The sequence below is a fragment of the Ailuropoda melanoleuca genome, chromosome 2 (genome assembly GCF_002007445.2).
Source record: "Ailuropoda melanoleuca isolate Jingjing chromosome 2, ASM200744v2, whole genome shotgun sequence".
In the NCBI taxonomy this organism is placed as follows: domain Eukaryota; kingdom Metazoa; phylum Chordata; class Mammalia; order Carnivora; family Ursidae; genus Ailuropoda; species Ailuropoda melanoleuca.
In genome coordinates, this window is record NC_048219.1 from 175,061,134 (window position 1) to 175,085,868 (window position 24,735).

Here is a 24,735-nt window from a genome sequence, read left to right on the forward strand (position 1 = left end):
TTGAACTTCAAATTACACTCTATGTGACTGAAGAGAGACCTTTAAAATTGATTTGGTCTCATAAAATATTGTTCATCTTTTCTTTCTTGAAAGAAAACAGTGTCCCATTTTAAGAGTCAGAGAAAAATAAAGCTAATTAAAATGTTCACAGTTATGAATTTTTAAAAGGCTTTATTTGATTATAATCTACTGTTTGGATTTTAGAATCAAAAGGTAGCCCATTGCCAAAATGCTTCTAGTTACTCTTAAAAACTCACATAAATATCATTTGTTTAATGATATTTTTACATTTTATTCAAAGACCTCTCCCTTTGAATCAAGGTCTTTGCTACTTAGAAATAAAAAAGGTAAAGAAATAACCTTTATACACTCAATTCCCCTGACCAAAGAGTACCTAAGAATCATAGAGTGAAATGAGTTTTTACTTGCATATTTCACTAATTAAGGCTAAGATAAGCCTATAAATTCATTATACTCACCGTTTAAGCCAAATTTAAACACCACAACCCCCAGAGATACAAAGGAACATGTTGCATCTGCTCAGTAACTTAATAAATTCATTTTTATTTAAGTACATTTGCAACAAGGGCATTTTTTTTTCTGGAAAATGCATTGTAATTTAGGGACTTAAAACTTATTTTAAGCAGTTTTCAGTAATAGTCTCTTAGAAACATTATATAGGTTTAATATTTTATAATAATTTGACTCGGTCCTAGAAAAATGGTTACTAATTAATACTTATATATACAAGTATAAATGGTCACTAATTTATATTTATTATACATATTACAAATTATACTGATCTATTTGTTATTTCTATCCTTCTTTCCAATACTCCTTCAAATATTTATTTTCTACTAAATGTACATCTCTTTATTGGTACTACTAAATTTATTTTGTTTTTAATATTTACAGAAAACTGTCAAATATTTATGTTTAATATTTCATTTAAAGGATTAAGAAGAAAGTTTGAAAAATATGCTGACATAACTGCCTACGCAAACATGTAGACATTTTCATCTTTTATCATGTAAGATTACTGAAGAGCATCAGGATTTTGAGTTATGTATATTTTCAGATTAAATGGTATTTAACCTTTGAGGAAATTTTGTTTTTTCCCTAGGCCAAGTATAAATTGCATAGATTTTTAAAATGCAATACAACTCCTATGATTAGATTTAGTACAAAATCAAATTTCGATTTAAAAGCCAGCTGTAAATACACACATGCAAAATTGAATATATATTATATTTAACAGTCTTAGAAACAGCTTTCAGAAACTATCAAAGCTTTGAAAATTCCATTTAACCCAGAATGCCTGCTTTGGCCCAGAAGACATGTTTAAACATTATTCTACTTTCTTTTTGGTATTCCCCATCTCAATCAGCTAAGAGTTCTTCATCAAAATACAGCACATACATTTTACCGTAAATACAGTTTTATGTGAAATTCAGACAAAAAGAGAAATTAAGTAGAGTTGAAACAGCTTGTCTTAGTCTAATGCTTCTTTAGATATATTTCTTGAAGGTGCAGTTTCTTTGAACCTAATGATGATTCATTCTAAGTATTTTGATATTGAACTTCATAGTCTTTTCTTGCCACCTGTCCCAATTAGTGGCATGGAAGAAAGACTTACGCTACTATGCCCAATGAGTAAATACTTAAAGAATATAAATACTTGATATAGGAATCTTATTTACTTGTCTACCATTTAATAGAGTTACAAATATATCACTTATTTATGTTACAAAGTTATTCAGGAAAATTTAAATTCAAGCTTGTTCTCCCTTACTATGCAGTACAAAATATATGAACAGCTGAAATAGGTATGCTGTATTAGAAAATATTTGTACTTACATCATCTTTCAGATAAATGTGAAAATATAATAAATACGGATCTACCTTATTATGTCATAGATGTTTCATCTAAATGGTGTTTTCCCCCTCAATTTTTTTATGATTCTAAAATAGGACCACTTTTTTCATCCTGACTCCAACCAATCTATCCAACACAATCTCTCTCACATAAGTCATTCTATCTGGTATTTAATGAGCTAAAACCAGACAAGAGGCAATGGTCACCATTGTTTAAAAAATCTATTCAATAAATTATTTTCTAACCTAAAGTGCTTTGTAAATTACCTATTTATTTTTAAATATGAATTCTTCAACATTGCACTTTGATAAATCATGCTATGCAGCAGACAGCTTAACCGAGGCACAGATAGAGTTAAATGAGGGTGAGAAGGATAAGGGAAACAAATACAATTATAAAAACCACTCCCTATACTGTTGGATTTAATTCTGGTCATCTGCTTTGAATTGACAAAGGACAATAAAAGGTAGTCCCTGAAGCTAGAAGTAGGCTGAATTGTAATTATTTCAGAATTTTATATTAAGCCCGACTGGTTACTGAAAACAGCTAAGGAATAGGTGAAAGCAGTTACTTGTTGTAACTTGAAACTCATTACTGCCAAGAATCATCCCTGATTATATTGTAACAGAATTATGTTAATGAAGCCAAGGTCTTAGGTTCCAGTGAGCCAGTCAGCATCTTGCAGTCTCTGAGTTACAGCTTTATCTGCTTTCTTGCAAACATGTGTCCTTACTCAGAAGAGGAACTATGTGTGAGTATAACATGAAATAATGTAGGTCCGTTACCAGCACTGGAAAAGCAATGCAAATTTCATACCCAATGGACAGTGGTTGTAAAGCAACATCCTCATATATAAAGTATCCCATATATATCCTAATAAAGGAGGATGATAGCTCAATGACATTATATGATACTAATTATTGACTAAAAGACAAAGATAATATTTGAAATAAAAAATAAACATTTTCTTTGGTAGAGAAAAATGAACTATTTATATGACTTCTAACAAGAAATAATACTGGAATTTTATTTTTAAAATTAATGTTTTAGATGGCATTGTTTCTTATATATCCAAATATTCCCTATAGCTCTGTGCCAAATATACAATAAAAACAGCTATTTTTTTTCAAAAAAAAATGTTTTCTCATAAAACTTATTTTACCATAATAACATGTGTTATTCATCATCTGAGGGAAGATACATTTTAAATATATTTTCACTTTAAAAATCTATCCTTTCTGACTTTTTCAAAGACACCACATTTTGCTATCAAAAACAAAATATTAATGCTGCTACTTGGAGAGCTATCTTAATGCATTAATTTATTTTGTATTCATTTTTCAGTAATAAAACATCTATAACCATTTAGATTTAAGGCTTCTATTCTATACTATAGCATAGAGAGGTTCAATGAATTACTAATGTTTTGAATATTCCAGTTCAATGGTTCAACTGTTAAAATAAATTTAACTCTTCATAACCCTAATAAACACAATTTCCAAAACAATTTTCACACAACTAAATTCAAGCCACAGATTACAAATTATTACCTCTTATAGTAATGGTTAAGAATGGTACCATACTCCTCATATATATGTTACATTATGTATTGCACTGCTTTACATTTAGTTGGCACCTGATACTTATTTGCTTAAAGTGAATGTATAAAATAGAGAAAATAAATGTAAAGTATAAAGGCTGGTAGGTCTAAAATGTACCTTCTTAGAAGTGTTGAGTTATTGAATGCCAGCAATAACGAAGAAGACCAATGGAATGACAAAGGAGAGAAAACGCTCAAGAATTCTAATGAGGGTAAAAGGTCTTAAAGTTCATTCCTATTATTTGCTATATTTCACCTTGTTTGAGAGAGTTCACAAAGTGTAAGACAATAACACAAAATCTGCGATTTTTATGCCTTGCTGTTTTCTAATATGTCTTAACCTTGTGACTGTGATAAAGTACATAGTAAATAAGTTTTAGGGCCTTTTTCTAGCCAACTACATGATGTCTCAGGGGTCTAATGTTAAATATTGTCAACTAGATCTTTTTTCTCCAAGAAGAAATGCAAAAACTTGGAGGTTACAACAAAGCTGGGTGAAAAGTTACTTACAGAGATAAGCACCAAGATTGATAAAATAAAAGCATCTTGAAAATGATGCATTTCAAAGTATTTCAATAAAATATCTCTAATAAAGATTAAGGAAGTATCTCCAAAACAAAATAGGGTGGTTTTTTGTTTGTTTGTTTGGGTTTTTTAGATTTATAATATAGAAGTACATCTTCCATTTCAAAAGCGTACTTTTTCTGTGTTCTAGATGGGATATTTTGGTTTTAATAAAAGAAAACAAACCTACCAAGTTTAAGGAAAAAAACAGAAAATCACTTCAAAGTTACTCAGAAATTTCAGGAGTATCCTATGGGCTACTGGCTGTAAAACAACCAGTCATCAGAAGCAGACCGGAACCTGGAAATTCCCTCACCAGTAATTTGGGGTGAATGACCATTCTCTCTTTCTCTGCTCTCTGTCCACTTCAGTGTGTTGGCTCCATTCTGCTGTCTGCATAGCCCTCTCTGACATCCAAATGACAAGAAAGAAAGATGACTATATTCTGGTACCCAAATGGTCAAGAAATCAACTGATACAGAAACTCACAGGAAGGGATTCTGATGGACCCAGTGTGTCTTATACGCACACACCTGATCTGTGGTGGTGTCATACTGAAATAACATGAGGAGGGGTAGAAGATTCATCTGGAGAACATATAATACACAAAATAGTGATCTATAAACTATTATTACGTTTTATGAAAAATAGTCATTTATTTGTCCATTAGGCAAATACTTAATGAAAGCTTATGATATTTTAGGCCCTGTTCTAGACACTGACTATTCAGATAGTGAAAGAGGTAAACAGAGTACCGAGGAAAGCTGCTCTCATGAATTATAGAAATTAGAGTGGTTTCATACAAAACAAATAATAAAACAAAATACTATGAACTTGCTAATTAGAGAAGAAAATAAACATCTTTTAAAAACAAAAGTAATTTCCTATGTTCTTAAAGACAGAAATTAATTCCAGAATTAAATTTAAGATTCCTATCCTGCTATCTCTCTGAATACATTATTGAGCCATTCTGAGAGGAAGGGAAATTGCACACCTCTGTAAGAAGTTGCTCAGTGAATTACAGTTATATAAATATAACTGAAGGCTATGTAATACATAGAATAGGCTAATTCAAGATTACTACTCACTCATACAATTCAAAACTTACTGGAAATATTAGCATAATGTAAAATGACTAGTTTTCCTTTACATGCACTCTACTTATTATAATGTGCCAATATTGGACAGATTACGTACTTCGAAGGGAAGCCACTAAGAACACAAATGAACCATAATGTAGTTATCTAGAGTAAAATTTTTATATTACAGCTTTTCCGTGCTATCTGAAAGTAGAGTGTTCTATTAAACCCTCCCTACTCTGAAATGGTACGAAGAAGCCATTATCATTTCGTAAAAGTGGAAATCCTTTTCAGATTTCTTCTGGTTAGTGAAAACAGGTAGTCATGTAGATCTTACGTAAAAGTGAAGTGACATAAAGTGAGTTTTGAGTAGTGGAAAAAACCGGTAAGTGGAGAGCTTTTAGCATATTCTAAGGTACAGTTAGAATACAGTAGCATAATGAAGATTTCAGCCAGCGGTGCCTGCTTTTAGGGCTCATTCAGAAAAGTAGTTAGAACACTGACCTGACCAAAAAACAGAGAATGGGGCATCTGGAGAGATCTGTCCTTGGCCCACTTTCTGGTCTAAGTATTTTCAATCCCCCTTGATGATTTTATCTAAGCACCAAAGGTTACTCATTTGAATGCTGATGTCCCCTGAATACCTATCTATAGTATAAGGCTCTCTAGCTCTCCAATTTAATATTTTACTCCATCCCCAAATTTATCTTCATACACACTACACTATAGATTCCGTGAAGGTGGGAATGATATGTGATTTATTTGCATGCATATGTCTAATATCTAAAGCAGTAAACATTAAGTACACATTTATTAACTCTGACTTCGGGCCTTCTTTCTAAGCCTTCACTTACATTACTCTCCTATTGGAATTCCTTGCTCTTCCATTCACCCACCTTGTAAGCTCCTATTCATTTTTTTCATGATTCAAATCAAGCACCTCTTTGATGAAATTTTTCCTGAATCTTTCAGAATTAGCCATTCCTTTTTTTGCCTAGCACTCGCACCTACCATTAGCACAAGACCGTACCTTCACTCAGATTCTAGCTTCTCATTTCTGTCTTAGCAACTATAATTTTTTATATATGCATATATACATATTGTATACATTATACACACACACGTATACACACACATATATACAATATTTATGTATTACTCATCTGTAACCCTCTACATGACTGCCAGATTATTGAAGAGACTACTTGCTATTGTATTCTTGGGCTAAGATTATCTTTTGAATGAATACATACATGTCATGACCAGAAATAGTTAGTTTTCAAAGGAACAACAGATAAGTGAAACAACAGAAAGGTGTTATTAGTAAGGAAAAAAAAAAACTATTAGAGCTATCTTTAAATAAGATGACAATAAAGATATGTTCACCAGGCAGTGCAAAGTTTACATGAACTTTCAGAGATGCTACTTAGGTACCAACAATTATTTTATTTAAAGAAACAAATTATTTCTTGTTCCATGTAGAAACCTTGGTCATCCTTATTTTATTCTTTCCCAAATCTATTATTCTATTATCTTACTTTTTACTCAAAATGGTTCCTAAAAGGGTAGAATATCTAACAATACAGACCATGTTGCTCAAAGATCTGTAGGTTACTTTTGTATTTCTAAATATTAAAAATTGAACTTAAATCTATTTTTGATCACTGTTTGATGTTACCTTATAAGAGTTAGGAATTTAAAAATTATAAAACATTAATAATAATATTTTATGTTCCTTATTTTAAAGACTTCCATTTACAATATCCATGACCATTTTTTGTTAAGCCAGTGGAATCTTGTTCCGTTTACAGCAAACAAAGCCAAGAAAACACAAGAAGAAAAACAAAGATCTTAGACTGCCTTTTAAAATTTTCTCGTATTATTCTGATTGAATAAACTATTTAACCTATTTCTTTCCCCGATTCAGAATTCAGATCTCAGTTTTCTTTTTCTGTAACATCATTGAGCTTGGCGTTTCTAACCAAATCAGCTCATACGCCATCAAAATCTTACTTTGATGTTGAAGAATAAAATCTATCTTAAAGTAATCAACACAGGTTAGAAGCTTGTAAACAAATTTTAGTAACTAATGATGTATTCCTTTGACGTGTGTATTCTAGGATAGCTTACAAGTATTCTCTTCTTGAAACAAGAGTCAAAAAAAAGTGTTAAGCTCTTCTAAGGCTATTCTAGAACTTAGATAATTTTTACTATTTACTTTTTTTTTTTTAAAGATTNTTTATTTATTTATTTGACAGAGATAGAGACAGCCAGCGAGAGAGGGAACACAAGCAGGGGGAGTGGGAGAGGAAGAAGCAGGCTCATAGCAGAGGAGCCTGATGTGGGGCTCGATCCCACAACGCCGGGATCACGCCCTGAGCCAAAGGCAAACGCTTAACCGCTGTGCCACCCAGGCGCCCCTACTATTTACTTTTGATAAACAAAAATGTCATAACTAAATATCATACGTATTAAAAAGTTTTAACATATAACTCATAGAACCAGAGCTCTGTTAGTCAAGCAGCAGAATATGGAAACATCTTTATTCCCCATACTGATCCCAGTATGATAGTCATTTTATAGACAGGTATCATAAGCTTCATAGTATTACTTAAGTTTTGAGGTTGTTTATTTTCTGAGGCTGTTACCCTTCTAGATATATTTGTTACATAAATTCAAAGTATTTGAAAATCATTGCCTCTTTTTTACTACTTATGTAAGTGCAGAATTATTTAAATTATCATAGTTCTTTAAATAATTCACTATATCTTAAATAGTTTACCATATCAGCATTTGAAACACTTTCGTCTTGACTTACACAAGACAGTACTCTTGAGAATGTGTAAATACTACTGAAAAAGTCAAATATATTATAGGGATGCTGTTATTTAAAATGCATCCTATTAGTTCTTATATTAAGCATAAATTCATAGGTATGCAGAAGACCGTATCTCTTTGAAGTTCAGATTTTTCTATTACCTATTCTGATTAAAGCAAAGCATAAGAAACGGAAGGCACAAAGCACTGATAGTCTGTTTAACAGACTAAGGATGTAAATGAGCGCTTAAACAAGTTTGCAAAAGGACTGGTTGTCTCGGAGTAACTTTATATATACACATAGGCATTTATGTGCATGCATATATCAACCTACATAAGTATTTGTAATTCCCTGTGTCTAATTTAACTAATTTGTAGGTTTTCAAAAACAGATGTCATTTTTCTTCTACAGATAACAGTATTAGTCTTATTATGGTCATATGGAGTAGTCTGAAATTTCCAAAGTGACAGAAAAGGGACAGAAAATGAGATTATACTAAAGTTACCAATTCTTATCTGATTGGTCCTCTGACTCTCCTAGTCCCCAGCCTAATTTCCTCTTGCCTGCAATTCAGAAAAAAAAAAAAAAAGCAGACTTGCTAGATATCATGTACCACAGGCTGACAGAATCTTTCATCAATCTTAGGGTAACAGTAACTGCGCTGAACTCAGGGTGTCAGTCATGATGGCACTGTTACTCTTGTTCTTTTCCTAGGCATGCCTCAGTATCTCTTATCTTCTGCCTACAGTCATGGTCCCTGCCAGGCAGAAGAGCATCACCATCAAGTACAAGCAAGCTGGTCTGTCTTTATGCATTGTGACACCACTGTCCACTCACAGAGAAGAGAAGAGAAAGAAAGAGACAGCTTTACCCGCAGAAAGGAGAGGTCCCGGTTGTGCTCGATGCTGGTTATCTCCAGGTTGCCCATGACGACCTCACAGTTCTCATAGTATTTGCGCAAGGCTCGGTACTGCTGCTCCAGGTCAGAGAGAGAGCTCAGCTTGTTTTCTGTTCCTGCACACACTGCCAAGACAAGAAGAGACAGAGGAAGTTATATAACCTCTCCATGACATATACAATGTCAATGTCTTCCTCAACTCTCTATCCCACACACTCCACTCTGTTTCCCTGACTTAAAATATTTTGAATGTCATTAACATCCTTGAACCACACAGATACAATATCTTCACTTTCATTTTTCCCCAGCTATATTATGATACAATTGATACATAACAATGTATAAATTTAAGGTATACAATGTATTTGATACACTTCTATACTGTAAAATGATTACCACCATAGCATTAGCGAACACCTTCATCATGTCCCATAATCACCATTTCCTTTCTGTAATGACATTTAAGATCTACTTTGTTAAAAACTTTCAAGTATATAATACAGTATTGTTAATTATAGTCACCATGCTGTATGTTAGATCCTCAGAACTTACTCATCTTACAACTGGAAGTCTGTACCCTTGATCGGTATCTCCCCATTTTCCTCACCCCTAAAACCCTGGTAGCCACCACTCTACTGTTTCTATGAGTTCAGCTTTTTTATATAAGACATATAAGTGACATCATAGCTTTGTATTCCTAAATTGCATGCACGAAGCACAGAGACTAAGGCCCGGGTCCCAAAGAAACAGAGCAAGGAGTGAAAATTAAAACAACCACAGTTGTAGTCTATACATTTTAAACATATACTAGATACAAAATATGTTACAAAATATGAGCTTTGATTGATATCAGTGGGGTCACCACTCTATATTCATTAGTATTCTAAGGTATAATGGACTAATAGTAAAGGATCTCAGTCTGCGTTCTTTGACAGCATGGCTCTTGAGTCTTCACAGGTGAGCACGGAGTGTACACACATGTGTGTTCTTTATTTTCTGTCTGTGTTGATATTTTCCTTGTCTTCCAGAAGTCAGAGTTTTAGTTATTACTTCTCATGGTTTCTATATCTGCCTGTACAAGATCTTTATCATTTAATGCACCAACTCTAATCTTCAATAGACTGAAAAAAACCCCTGTATTATGAATCTTATAATAATAGTATGGGAAGTTGAAAAGGAAATGGATGTGAAATAATCTTTGAGTCAGTTACATAATGTATCCAAATTAAGGGAAGATAGAATGTGTAAACTTTGAAAAGAACAGAGCTGTGTAATAAAGTCATATAAATAATTATAAGTTAGGCTTACAGAAATGACAAGTCATAATGCCTTGGTGGTATTCAAGGGAATGGGTTTCCAGCAAATGGGTTTCCATACACAAAGGAAAAAAAAAATCTAGATGGATACATTCCAATAAGTAAGACCATCTTAACAACTGTTGTTGCTTACTGACACAACAAAAATAACAAAACTCTAAATCTAAAAGTCTTGAAGAATAATGTAAACCTTTGACCATAGGGAAGCTCAGTGATAAAAGAAACAAAAAACCAATAATCTTTCCTTGTCTGGATGTCTGAAGTTCATCAAACAGTATGTTTTCTAGAAATACTCTTTTAAAAGTGGAATTGTGTCTTTCTAAAAGTTGTATTGAAGGCTAAACCCCTGGTATCAGTGACTATGACCTTGTGTGGAAATAGGGTCTTTGTAGATGTAATCAAGTTAAGATGAAGACATTAGGGTAAGTCCTAAATCCAATACGATAGTATTCTTCTAAGAAGAGGAAAATACCATGTGGACACAAAGACACAACAGGGCGGGGGAGGGGGCAACAACAACAACAACAACAACATGTAGCTATAAGACAAAAATTGGGAGTGAGATGCAGCTTCATGCCAAGGAATGTAAAAATTGATGGCCATCCCTAGAAGCTAGGAAGAGGCAAGGGAAGATTCTATCCAGTCTCAGAGGCCCTGCTGACACCTCAATATTGAACTTTTAGCCTCCAGAATGTGAAAGAATAAATTACTCTTGCTTAATGGTTTGTGGTTACTCTGTTACAGCAGCTGCAGAAAACCAATACATAATCCTTAGACTGTTTCTGAAATCTAACATATAAAGAAATGTTAAAAATCATTTCGTCTCACTAGGGTCCTGCCAGCTTATCACCTCCAAGGTACTCCCCTACCTTCGCCCTTTCTGAGTTCCAAGTCTCTCACACACCATTCTGGAGTTCATTTGTTGCCTTTGAAAATGCAGTTTTTGTTGAGTGCTAGGGATGGAGGCAAATCCTTTTGGAATACACAGCCTTCTGCTGGACATGTGGCCTCCCCAAATAAAGATTTCATTTTACTGCTCCCCTTGGAGGTAATGTTGCATGACACTTTGCCAGAACTTCATTAAAAACATGGTTGGAATTGATTTTGCCTCTTTTCTACACATCTTCCTCCAACATGCTGCCTGGAATGTGGTTGGGATGGCAAAACCTTGAGCCACCATCTTAGACCATAAGACCTAGGGACACACGCTAGATTTGTGCTGAAAAATGAATTAAAAGGAACCAGGGTTTTAAATTGCTTTATTTTTATTAACATAAAGATAATGGTGAATTTTGATTATAGATGCTAAAATATTATACATAGGAAGGATAAAATTCTAGTTAAGTTATACGCTTTTGACCTTAAGTAATTTTTAATGTTTTGTCTGGTTGTTTGACTAACTTTAATTTGGAATGAAACTACAAAACCATTCATTTTTTTTTTTTTTTTAGTTTTTATTTACATTCCAGTTAGTTAACATACAGTGTAATATTAATTTCTGGTGTAGAATTTAGTGATTCAACACTTACATACAACACCCAGTGCTCATCACAACAGGTGCCCTCCTGGTTGTTTGTTGTTGTTGTTGTTGTTTTTAGGGAGAGAGAGCACCCTGTGCAAGTATTGGGGGAGAAGTAGAGGGAGAAAGGAAGAAAGGGAGGGAGGGAGGGAGAAAAAGAGTTACGCAGGCTCCTTGCCCAGCACAGAGCCCAATATGGAGCCTGATCTCACAACCCTGAGATCATGACCTGAGCCGAAATCAAGAGTCAGATACTGGGGCGCCTGGGTAGCGCAGTCGTTAGGCGTCTGCCTTCGGCTCAGGGCGTGATCCCGGCGTTCTGGGATCGAGTCCCACATCGGGCTCCTCCGCTGGGAGCCTGCTTCTTCCTCTCCCACTCCCCCTGCTTGTGTTCCCTCTCTCTCTGGCTGTCTCTCTGTCACATAAATAAATAAAATCTTAAAAAAAAAAAAAAGAGTCAGATACTAAACCGACTGAGCTACCCAAGTGTCCCTACAAGCGCTCTAATCCCCATCACCTATTTCACCTATTCCTCCCACCCACCTCCCCTCTGATAACCATCAATTTGTTCTCTATAGTTGAGTCTGTTTCTGAAGAAACGACAAAATAATTCTTGCTCATTTGAACATTTTACTGATTCTGTGGGAGGTTCACATATAAAAACTAATAAACACTAAGAAAAAATGAATTTCTGTTGATAAGTACAATATTATTCAACATAAGCAAGAAAACAATAAATGATTGATTCATGTACATGATTTTATCAGCCAACATCAAAGTCTGGCTTTTTTTCTTTTTCCCCAATATACTGTAGAGGCTCTCTAGGAAACACCCTTAATCCATAATCTTTATTTTATTGCTCCTAGAAAATTTACAACAAAATCTTTATAAACTTGTAACATGTCTGTTGAGAAAAGGTGCTATGATATGGGTTTGTGAAATACAGATTTCAATTATTTTAAATTCCAATGAGAACAAGCCTATATTTTAATACAACTACTGATGGGGAAATTATACATCGATTAAAAAACTTGCTGCACTATTTCTAAAATATATACAATGTCACATTGCAATTTATATACAACTTATGTTGTACAAGTTTCTTTCAACTGGAAATAAAACCTGTACTTTAATATCAATATATAAAAATCAATATGCAAACACCCAAATGAAAAGTTTTCTAAAATATTTAGGTTTTCTGACCTTTTCTATAGAAACTTAAACAGATTTTAGAAGAAACATTTACTCATAAACTGTAATAACTATTTTTCCACATTTCTCACTGTACATATATGAAAAAAGTTATATACTATGAAATTTTTATTATTAGTTATTAGCTACTATCATAATGATCTCTTTACATAAGAAACCCACAAAGGCTATAAACTCTTTGAAGAGAGGTGCAATTTGTTAATTGTTTTTTGTATTTGCTGAGCTATATAGTACAGTGGTTTGCAATAAATTATCATTTACTAATATGCATTTACTTGCTATAAAAACAATTATAACTGGTATTCAGAAAATAACCTTCAATTCAGAAAATTTTCCATTGTTTAATAAATGATCAGCTGTGTTTTGTATATGAAAACATGAAATTGGAATGAGTATGTTTAGAAATATTTTTCAACAACAACAAAAAATCCTCCGATACACAGAAAATCTGATTAATTAGAATACTCTATTCTCCAAACATCCTGGTATTTGGAGTTTTTACAGTTCAATTTCAGAAAATTTTTGTCTCAGGGAGGCTTTTCTGTATATTTATTTTTTATTCAAACCTCTGTTTATAATGATAGCATGCTCTCCATAACTTTCATCTTGGAATACAGACTTGATTTTAAAAGAACTGGTTTGGATAGTGCATAAAAATCATTTGTATTTCTCTTCATGAAGCCTTCACTGAATGAAACCTCGCAACTTCCATTTGTCAATCGATTTTACCATCAGGAGATGTATACAAGACAATGTTTAAACCAAGTTTCATTGATTTCCCAAAGTTGTTTATCAAACAGAATTGAAAAAATCTTCCTTACCAGCCAAAACAAGTTTAACAAAATTCAGTTCCCTTTGCCAACACTATTATGAAGTCCTTAAACTATAAACCTATAATACTTCAAGCTTCAAAAAATCCTGAATTTATGTGGGCTTCCTAGAGTTCTCATTCCACCTGTAACTCCAGCAGTAAAGCTGTATGCGAGGCCTTAATGAAATCACCAATTATTCTATTCGGTATTGATTCTGCTACAAATGTAGCTATAGTTGCAAACATGGGCTTTTTATTCCTCTTGACTTAAGATTTATTTCTCACAGTGAATGAACTACATAATCCTCCTTCAGTAAAAAAAAAAAAAATTAGGAATATAATGAGGAGCTTGTAACACTATACAAAGGCAGGTTAACCAAATTATCTGTTTGATTCATGGGGAAAATACATTAGAAGTGGAATGACAAAACATTAACATATCCATATTAATACTAAAAATCAATTACTGCCTCCAGGCTTGTTATGGCTGTGGAAACTAGCCCTCCATTTGCTACTCAAGATAGGCAAGTGGGTAAAAGCAATCAATCAATGAATCAAATTTTATCCTAAGTTTCAAATCAAATGCCTATATGAGATATGAATTAAGAAAGGAGTAATTATTTATTTAGCATCTACTCTTGACCTAGTATCATGGAAAAATTATATATTGATTAAATGTGGTTGTACAAGGTCCATAGTAGAGAAGCAATGAGTGAGATATATATATATATATNGAGATATATATATATATATATATATATATATATATATATATATATATATCTTACATTGTGTATGCATGATTCAGGGACTGTCTGCATAAAAATACATATGTGGTAACCTGATAACTTTTCTAATTTTTATATCTAATTTAATAATAAAAAGTACTTTCCTTTTCAGAAGCATTAACGTAATAAATATGCGTTAGTTTAATGCACATTGTTGGGCATTTAAAAATCTAGAGCTATATAAATCTCAAAAAATAAAATACGTAAAAACCACATAAGAAGTAGCCAATATTTTTTTTAAAAAAAGATTTTATTTATTTATTTGGCAGAGATAGAGACAGCCAGCGAGAGAGGGAACACAAGCAGGGGGGAGTGGGAGAGGAAGAAGCAGGCTCCCAGCAGAGGAGCCTGATGTGGGGCTCGATCCCGCAATGCCAGGATCACGCCCTGAGCCGAAGGCAGGCACCCAACCGCTGTGCCACCCAGGCGCCCCAGAAGTAGCCAACATTTTTGGTGACTATTATTGAGTGCTATTACAGTTAGATAGAGATTGTGAGATTTGGCAGCCCTATGTTCAAAACATATCTGCAAATGAAGCCAAATTTGCCACTTCCACTATTATAGTCATTTAATACAAGTCACTCTTATCTCTACCCTGGACTTTGACAGTAGGCTCCTTTCTGATTTCCTGGATTCCCTATGCGTCCTGATTAATTTACTCTCCGCACATGGTCCAGAATGATCTTTTTAAAAGCATAAATCATTCACATCACTCCCCCACTGAAAAAATCTCATTGGCTTCTAATCATACTTATTATAAAATCCAAACTTTCAACATGGCCTGTAAGAAGCTGTATTCAGGTCTTTGCTCAAATGTCACTACTTCCAAACAGCCTTGTCTGACCACCTTATCCAAAATAAGTAGCAGGTTCTCATATTCATGCTTTGTCTTCTTTGCCTTCTTTATTTTTGTTTTACTGCTATCTGAAATTGCATTATATATTTTGCTTGTTTACTTGCTTATTATATGTCTCTACGTTACAACGCAAGCTGTGTAGGGGGCAATCCCTTTGCTCAACACCTGAAAGAGCAGGCACATAGTAGACTTTCAGTAAATATTTGTTGAGTAAATAAATGGACTTTGGTGTCACTAAGAACCATAACTGAGCCAGGATCAAATATATTGATTTTTCCATTTTTAAAAGCTGAATGTTGAAGTTGGGCAAGTAACTTCACTGTTTAGAGTCTCTGTTTCTATACTACAAAGTAGGATTTTGCACTAAGTATTTTGAATAATAAACTCAGCTTAGGGGTTAAGAACACAGGGCCTAGAGCCAGATGTCCAGCATAAAATCTAGCTCAATCACTGGTCTACCATGTAATATTGGGTAAGTTACTCAGACTCAGTCATTCTATTTCCTCTTCTGTAAAATGGACATAACAACAACCACCATCTAACAGGCAGTAGTGAGGATTAAATCAAGCTCTATGTGTAACTTGCTTTGCACAATGTCTGACTCATTGACAGAGCTCAATGTTAGCTATTGCCATTTACTCAAATATGTAGTATATATAGTATGTGTGCATATGCAATATGTTAAAGCAAATTAAAATATAAGTCTTGTGTGGTGATGTATTCAATCAGCCTGATCTAAAAGAATGAGCACTGGACAAAGAAAGTAGAGGGTTGGGACTCCATTGTTCCAGCACTTTCTAGCCATGTAAACTCGAATTATTATTCTGTTCTCATTGCTTCCAATTTTCTCTTTTCTCAAAAAAGGTATCTTTATGTTCCCTCCCAGCTAAAAAATTCTGTGATTGAATTTATTTCTAAAATATTTACTTAAAATCTATACTACGTAATGGGTTGAAATCATTGGATGTTCTTGAGGAGGTCACACTGTGGCAACATCTTACAAAGTTAGATGTTAAACATACACTTATCAAATGACCCAGCAATCCCATTTGTAGGTCCCTAGATAGATGAAGAATTATGTTCACATAAAAAATATGTACATGAGGGGATTTGCACATAGTTTTGTAGCAACCGGCTTGTCCCAGATTGCAATTCTCTGCTATGCCCAAATAAATCCAATTTTCCTAGTAAAATAACTGGCAGTTTTATTTTTAAGGTTAACAGTGAACATGAGTTGATGCTCCAGGAGAGCTTGGAAGCTCCCAGCCTTTCCCCATACCTTGCCCCGTGCATCTCTTTTATCTGGCTATGCCTAACTTAGAACCTTTTATAACAAACTGCTAACCTAGTAAGTAAAATGTTTCGCTGAGTTTTGCAAGCTGCTCTAGCAAGTCAATGGCAACCAAGGAGAGAATCTTTAATTTATAGCAGTTAATCAAAAGTACAGTTGACCCTGAACAATGTGGACACTGACTCCCCATGCAGTCAAAAATCCTCTTATAACTTTTGTCTCCCCCAAAACTTAACTAATAAATAGCCTAGAGTTGACTGGAAGCCTTACTGATAACATCAACAGTCGATTAACACATATTTTGTGTGTTACATGTATTACGTGCTATAATCTTAAAGTGAGGTAGAGAAAAGAATGCTATTAAAATCACAAGGAAGAGAAAAATAGGTACATGAATGTTTATAGGAGCTCTACTCCAATTCACCAAAAAGTGGAAACAACTCAAAAGTCTTCCAAGGGGTGAAAAAATAAACTATATACATTCCATGAATACCTATTCACAATCAAGTGAAGAGATGATTGATATATCAACATGGAAAATTCTCAAAGGCATTATACTGACTGAAAGAAGCAGGTCTCTACACACAATCTAAAAGGCTACATGTTTCTACTGATACATCATTTTGTAAAAAGACAATACCACAAGGATGGAGAACAGATCAGTGGTTGCTAGGGCATGGGGAAGAGGGATAGTGAGGGTCTGAGTAAAAGATCACAGGAGGAATTTGGGAGATGGCAGAACTATTCTGCATACTGACCATGGAGGTGATTACCTAGATCTCTACAGTTGAAACTTACATTTTATTGAGTATAAATTAAAACACACACACACTCTCTCACGTTGGCTTATATATCTGATGGAGTTAAATATGGTCCTGTATGAATTTAATAAAACATTCTTATTGTATTGCTTTCCAAGTATTTTATGCTTTGGTCCTTTTATGAATAATTATGCCCAAAAATGATAAATAAATAAAATGGGTTTGTATTTCAGAGATTTTGTATTCTTTATAATTAACTTTAAAGGTATTAAAAAATTAATGCCAAAATAGGAAATTTGATTTGTAACTTAACATTTATTAACTGGAAATAAAATATTTTTCAATGTAAAAATTTGGTACCTTTAAAAAAAATAAATAAGTGATCTTATAGCGTATTATCTGAATCTGTTTTCTACCACTATTTTACTGACTCCCAAAGTAACAAAACAGAGAAGCTGCTGAAATTAACAAAAACATTTTCTAAATGATACTTGAGCCAAATGAAGAAGGCATTTGGCATTGCAGACCTTCACTAATAGAGTTGTAGGTGGGAAGACAGGCATTCTATAGCACAGACGGATGGAAGGCAAGTCCATAAACTACATATCCTGCTATGTGTTGATCCATCTAAAATTTAATTGATCTTTTACCTCTTTTATTTACCTAAAATAGTCTTTAAATGCCCTCAAAACTGCTAAACTGTTAAATCATATTACAAAAGGAAACCATCTCATTGGTGATGATGAAAAAATGATAGATATAAAAATTACACATGACTGTCTCCTGTTTATGAATATGTCTTGAGAGTAGGCTACTCTAATTCAGTCTTCCCAATAGTTTATTCTTATATGTCCAATTTTTTTCCATTTTATATTTCAAAAATTAGCCTAGTAAAATTAAAATAATTACAAATGATTTTAAATGCATTATATTCATCATCAAAAGCTGACTTGTAACTACTTCTTAGTTTCTGTTCCTTATTGTTTTCCTGTCTTTAAATATTTTATTTTATTGTATTTTTTCTTAAGTTACATCTCATAAAATTCCTATGTTGAAAGGTGAAAAAACATAATAGAAAGACTTTACAGATTTAGAAATTGCATTCACGTCATCTATTCTTGGCTAAAATAATATTCCCCTTACCACTGTCTTGCCACAAATCTCTCCCAGCATTTTTAAATCATTCTCCCCACCCCTTAACACTCCCCTACACAGAATCCTTCTTATTTACTTTGTAGTATTTCATTTTCTGTGGAAGTGCTAGGTCCTTAAGTTTAATGTAGGTACTGGACTTGACAAGCAATTAAAGCAAACAATTTCCACTCATCAAGCCTTGCCAAATTAGTCATCTGCCATCTGCCCCATCATCTGGCTCTCCTTGAGGTCTTGCTGTGAATCTGGATGCACTCTCTCAGATTAAGAGGAACAGTGCAAACCTCCAAGCTGGTGAGATGCCAGTGGGAGCTAAGTATATAAACATTAGCAACCATCTTTCTTCCCTAGATTATCATGCCTTCGACCATCCCCTTGTACAAGTGTAATAAAAACCAGCCTATTTGTGATGCCTTATCACTGTGAGACCTTTGCCATTCATTGTTAATTAAAGTGGAGTTTGTGGGATTTTTATTCCTGTTAGAAATATTTAAAAGAAGGAATTAGACTAGATGTTCCTAAACTGTGCTCACATATTTAGGCTGGTTTCTTAAGCATTGATAAAGATGTACATTAAGAAACGCCCTATGGCCTTCTATTGCACTCATTGCAGAGTGAAACTTTGTTTTTCTTTCTCTGCATCAGCAAATGTCCTTGGCTGATAACACTCAATATAAGTGCTTTTAAAGACTTTCAGTCAAGCCATATCAGTGGTTGGCAAAATTGAGAAATAGCAAGAGTAAAACATGGTATGTTGTTACCCACATGCTCCTTTTAAGGTCTTCTTCCTTGAAGGTATTCGCCAACTCTGGGCTGATGCCTTTGTGCAAATGCAGAAAAATGCCTCTCTTCTGGGTGGAATAAACTCATGATAGGACACATAGCTAGCCATTAAAATGCAGGCTGTTTTTTACTCCCATTTTTACCCTAGTCCATGTGACTGTTTGCAGTGATGAACCCACGGAACTATAAACCAAAGCCCTGGTCCACTCCACTGTCCTAGGTCATCCATCCAAATTTGCTTATTCAAGGTAATGGCGTGTCTAAAAAGAAACAATGACTTAAAAAAAAAAAAGTGTGCTAATGTTAGACTTGTGAGAGGTACGGGTGCAGGAGACATTTTTGACTGTATCTTCAGATAATGTACATAGCCTAATCTAAGACCACCTTCTAACAAAAGGTTTGAAAGTTTTAGAAGCCAGTTCTTAGTCACATAACCCTCCTGGATGAGAAAAGAAAAGCAAGCAAACAAACAAAACGCCATCTGATATGGATATAGGCTATATAATAAAATATGTCATCTTATAATTTATTTTAAACTATTTTCTAATAGCCCCAAATCTGTTTCTCTAGAAACCAGATTCTATAGTCTCCAGTAGATTGGTTTCTCTAAAACAGATTCAGATGAGCACTGTGTGGTTATTTTTACAATGTAATCAACTTCAAATACTAATTGTAATTAGGTGTTTGATAAGGAGATAGTCATCATTAGAACAATATGTGCCATTCATTTCTTCTGTCATGCAATTATTCAACAAATGTTAATTGGGGAGCTGCAATATATGGGGCTTTGTGCTAAGTGTCAAAGGATTAAGAAATAAATAAGATCTGTGTCTCAAATATACAACACTTAACACTGTAATAGAAATCCTCTGTAAAAGGTTTTAGAAATGATATTAGTATACAAATTAAGTTAAACAGCAATTAAACATATTTTTTTATTTTGATTCACTGCTAATAAACAAGATTCAAAAAATCAAAATTCATCTTATCTACAATCAAATATGGAGCAGAAAAATATACATATATCCACATATTATTTTGTGTTATAAAAGGTGAACATCACTTGTGAGAAGAAATTTTCTAGGAGGTCTTTCTCTGTAACAGTAGTAAATGTTGTTACCAAAATACTCAATAGCATCTACATCTGAAGAAATACCACAATTTACAAATATTCTATTCACCTAGTCAGGTTCATTTATATCTCCTCCCACGTCCTCATTCACTTGTCAAGTAGGACAAAGAGAAACTACTCTGACACAGACAGGCTAGACATATTTTTCTCACTATATATTATACTTAAGGCTGATTTTCAATCCAGCCCCCATTCTAGATGACTTAATAACTCTACAATCATGTCATAGTTTTTTTCCTTCATTTTAATTCAGAAATTTGATGTTATAGTTATGAGATATTAACCAAGATGTTCCACTACTAGTATCACTAGTAACTTCCCTACTCATTCCAGTCTCATGGACTTGAGGGGCACGACACACAACATGGACAGTGACTTAATTGGGAATGTTTTCCTATGAAAGTTTTACCCATCTTTGGATTTAAAGATACATCCTTCAAGATCCTGTTTTTTTATTTTCTTTGGATATGTTTAGATCCAGATGTGGGACTGCTGGATTATATGATAGTTCTATTTTTAAATTTTGGAAGAACTTCCATACTATTTTCTGCAGCAGAGAGTCAAGTGGGGTGACTAGGGGCAGAGTGGGAGAAATGGGGAGATGTCGATCAAAGGATTGAAGTGCTCAGTGACAAGATGGGCAAGATCTGGGGAACTAATGTAGAGCATAGTGACTGAAGTAAATAATATTGTATAATATACTTCAAGTTGCTAAGAGAGCAGATCTTAAAAGTTCTCTCCACAAAAAAGAAATGGTATTTATGTGACATGATGGAGGTGTTATTTAAAGCTTTGAGGGTATTTGTTTTGTAATATATAATTTTATCAAATCAACACATTGTACACCTTAAACTTATACAGTATTATATGTCAATTATATCTCAATAATGCTGGAAAAAATAAATTAATTTTTAAAAATTTGATATCCTACTTAGAAGCTTTATAATAATGATGCAGCAAGTAATAAAATCTATAATATTTAATGTAAAAGTTCAAGTTTTTAATGGAATCTGATCATTCAATAGGACATAAAGAGCCAACATGATATTTAACAAATTCTTTTTATTATTAGACATGACCTCAGAAATGTCTTTTACATTTAATTGAATATTTAAATACACACACACACACACACACACACACACACACACACACACACACACAATATTTGCTAGATGGTGATAACACATTTGAACTCTTTTTCCCTTGCTGTGGTTTTGTCAAAGTGTTTGGGCAATGATAATAAGAGAATAAATGGTAAAGTGTATTATAAATCCCTTAATTTATTTTATCTGAAACAATTTGCTGATATAGGTATCAAAAATATCACATTCAACACTAAGGCATAGGAGTTTTGTAGTATCAGATTCAATTTTAAAAGTAGAGAATGACCTATGGTTTCCTTTCTTTATATAAAATGGAACTACTAATGAGAAAGAAAAGTCCTAAATCATAGATTTAAAATCACTTAATATTTGCATTGTCATGTTTAGTTTAATACGAATCTTTGGGAGCCTGTGCAGATAAGCACAGCATCTCTATATTGTATTCATATTACATAGCCGGCAAGGTTCACATGTACAAAAATATTTTCTAGAAGGTAAATAAAAAATTTAGACCAAATCACTGTTTACCTAGAGATAGAGGTGGAATGGAAAATATATTCACTTCTATTTTTAATCTTGCTATAGCACAGCACAAATTTGATCAGTTTTTTAAAGCTGAAATTGCCTTTTCTGAACAGGATTCATTTTTATTTCCTGACACACAAACAATATGTATTTTAAGATAAATTATATAAATAAGTATCTTTTCATTAGAGAATTCAAGTTTCTATTGGAATTTTCTGTCAAGATAAAGATTAAATTCTCTGTTGACAGTCTTTGCAAGTATTCAGTTTTCAGATGTATTCACCGTCCAATTATAACTTATAAAGAAGACAATACAAATCAAATAACAACTACAGAATTTGCTTTTAGATTACATTACTTTTTTGAGGGACAAGTTTCATGTAGTTGTATCATTTTTTTTATTGTTATGATTTCAAAAAATAAAATAACTCTTAAAACCTTTTATTTTTCAGAGACTTTTTAAAAATATATGCACACATGTAAACACACGTGTAAAAATATTAGTTGGGAAGGAAATACAATGATATGTTGAAATGGCTTTTCTCTGATCAGAAGTTTCCTGGGCAACATTTATTTTCTTTTTCATTTATCTGTCATTTGTAAATTTAGAGAAATTATAAGCATTTTTGTAAGTAAAAAATGAAGGCTATTTTCAGGAAAGTTTTTTTTTTTTTTAAATCTGAGAAAGGAAAGATATCCATGCTATGCTATGTCATTTCTTTTATAGTAATGTGCTTGCTAATTCATAATCAATACTTTGGATAATCTTGTAATTTTATAAAGCACTGACATTTTATGGAAAAACATGATTTATCTTGATTTTTAGTGTACACTTTTGAAAAATTTTATTTTAATCATCCAAGAGTAATAAAATATATTATTCTAAAAACAGAATGTTTATCTAACCATCAATAAAGAAAAGTTCAGTGAAAAATCAATTTTCCACCTGAATTGATAGGAAATAGAACTGTAGGTATAGATTTATATATGTCATATATATATATCTATATATGTATATATATCTACATATATATGTATATATCTCTCCCTATATATGCATATATAGATATCTATATATATATACACGTATATATTCATATATGTATGTGTATAGAGAGATATAGCTATATATACATATATACATAGAAATATTTATTCTAGTTTCTCTATATGCTCTAAGTTTCTCCCTAGTTCATGCTACTTGATATTATACAAAATTGTGTAATATTATAAATTTATCTCTTCTAACTTTATTTTTTAATTATATTATTGTTAAAATATTAATGTGAAATTGTATTATAATTATTAGTAGTAGTCATTTCCATCTGTGTATTAGCAATGCCAGAAATTCTTCAAAGTGCATTATAAACACATTATCTTTGAATCCATGTAACAATCATACTAAGCACTTATTAACATCACCAACACCACCATCATCATCATCTCTGTTTTACATATAAAAAAACTGAGAGTCAGAAAGTTAAATAATGCAATCAGAAAACTAACTAGTGGAAAAGCCCAGAGTCATAATCAGTTCTAATTTCATGAGTAGTTCTCATTCAATGGCGTAGTACTGTTTAGCTGATGTATACACTTGTTCTGAATTATTTGTGTAAACTTCAGTCCAAAAAAATGTCCAAACACAAGCTGAAATGTTTATATGTTGCAGATAAAATTATCTTTTTAAAATTTAAAACTACAGAGTTAAACTATTAGAAGTTATGCATCATACTAGGTTTTAATAACCGTAAAGGAATTTAAGAGCAGTATAGTCTCGGCAAGTACAAGTCAATCTTATAATTGAAGAAATTTGGCTTGCTGATGCTCTCCTCTTGTGGCTCACTCCCTTCTCATCTTCTATTCTGCACTGGATAGAGACAATATTGGCAAAGAGAGCCATGTTTCTAAGAATAATAATTTTTAGTTACAAATGGACCTCAATCAAGTGAATGAATATAGAAAGACTGACCTAACAATTAAACTTTTTAAGATAAAATCTCCCCCCAAATTTTTAAACTAGAAAAATGTTTCTAGAAGTCTTCTCCACAGCCACCTTCCCACTTCTTTCAATTTCCAATTTCCTTGTCTCAATAAATGGTAACTCTTTCACCCAGTTACTCAGGTAAAGAATCTAGGCAGCCAACTCCTATATTTTCTTACACTGCTAATCTAAGCCACACATACATCCTGTCAACCCTACCTTCAGAATGCCATCCACCTGACAGTCTCTCAGCCCCACCTGACTATTCCTACTTCAAATCACCACAGCCCATCTGAATATTGCAATAGACTCCCATCTGATGCTCCTACTTTTCTCCTTGTCTCCTTAGAGTCGACTGTATATCAGATATAAAAGATTTTATATCTTTTAATGCTTAAATCTGATCATTTAACTCCTTTGTTAAATATCTTCAATGGTTTCTCATGTAAATCAGAATAAAATCAAAGTCCTTATCTTGTTCCATAACTCCCTGATACAATTTGAAGCTCTGCTACTCTTCTGATACCAGCACCCATAATGTTCTACTTCCTAACGTCTGACACAGGGCTATCTTGCTTGGCTTTGAACGTATCTATAGAAGTTTCCAAATGCTTATTATCAGTTTATGAATTTATCTTGTGGAGCAGAAACAGACCAACATTGGCCT

At 33.1% G+C, this 24,735-nt stretch overlaps 1 protein-coding gene across 5 annotated transcripts in view; it reads right to left on the minus strand.

Moving 5' to 3' along the window:
- The window catches only part of ERBB4 (erb-b2 receptor tyrosine kinase 4), a 1,065,595-nt gene that overhangs the window by 648,203 nt on the left and 392,657 nt on the right, over nt 1-24,735 (minus strand). For all 5 annotated transcript variants that reach the window (XM_034655108.1, XM_019802141.2, XM_019802140.2 and 2 more), the window contains exon 2: nt 8,809-8,960. In XM_034655108.1, the coding sequence (XP_034510999.1) occupies nt 8,809-8,960 (152 nt within the window). The remainder of the gene's footprint in view (nt 1-8,808; nt 8,961-24,735) is intronic.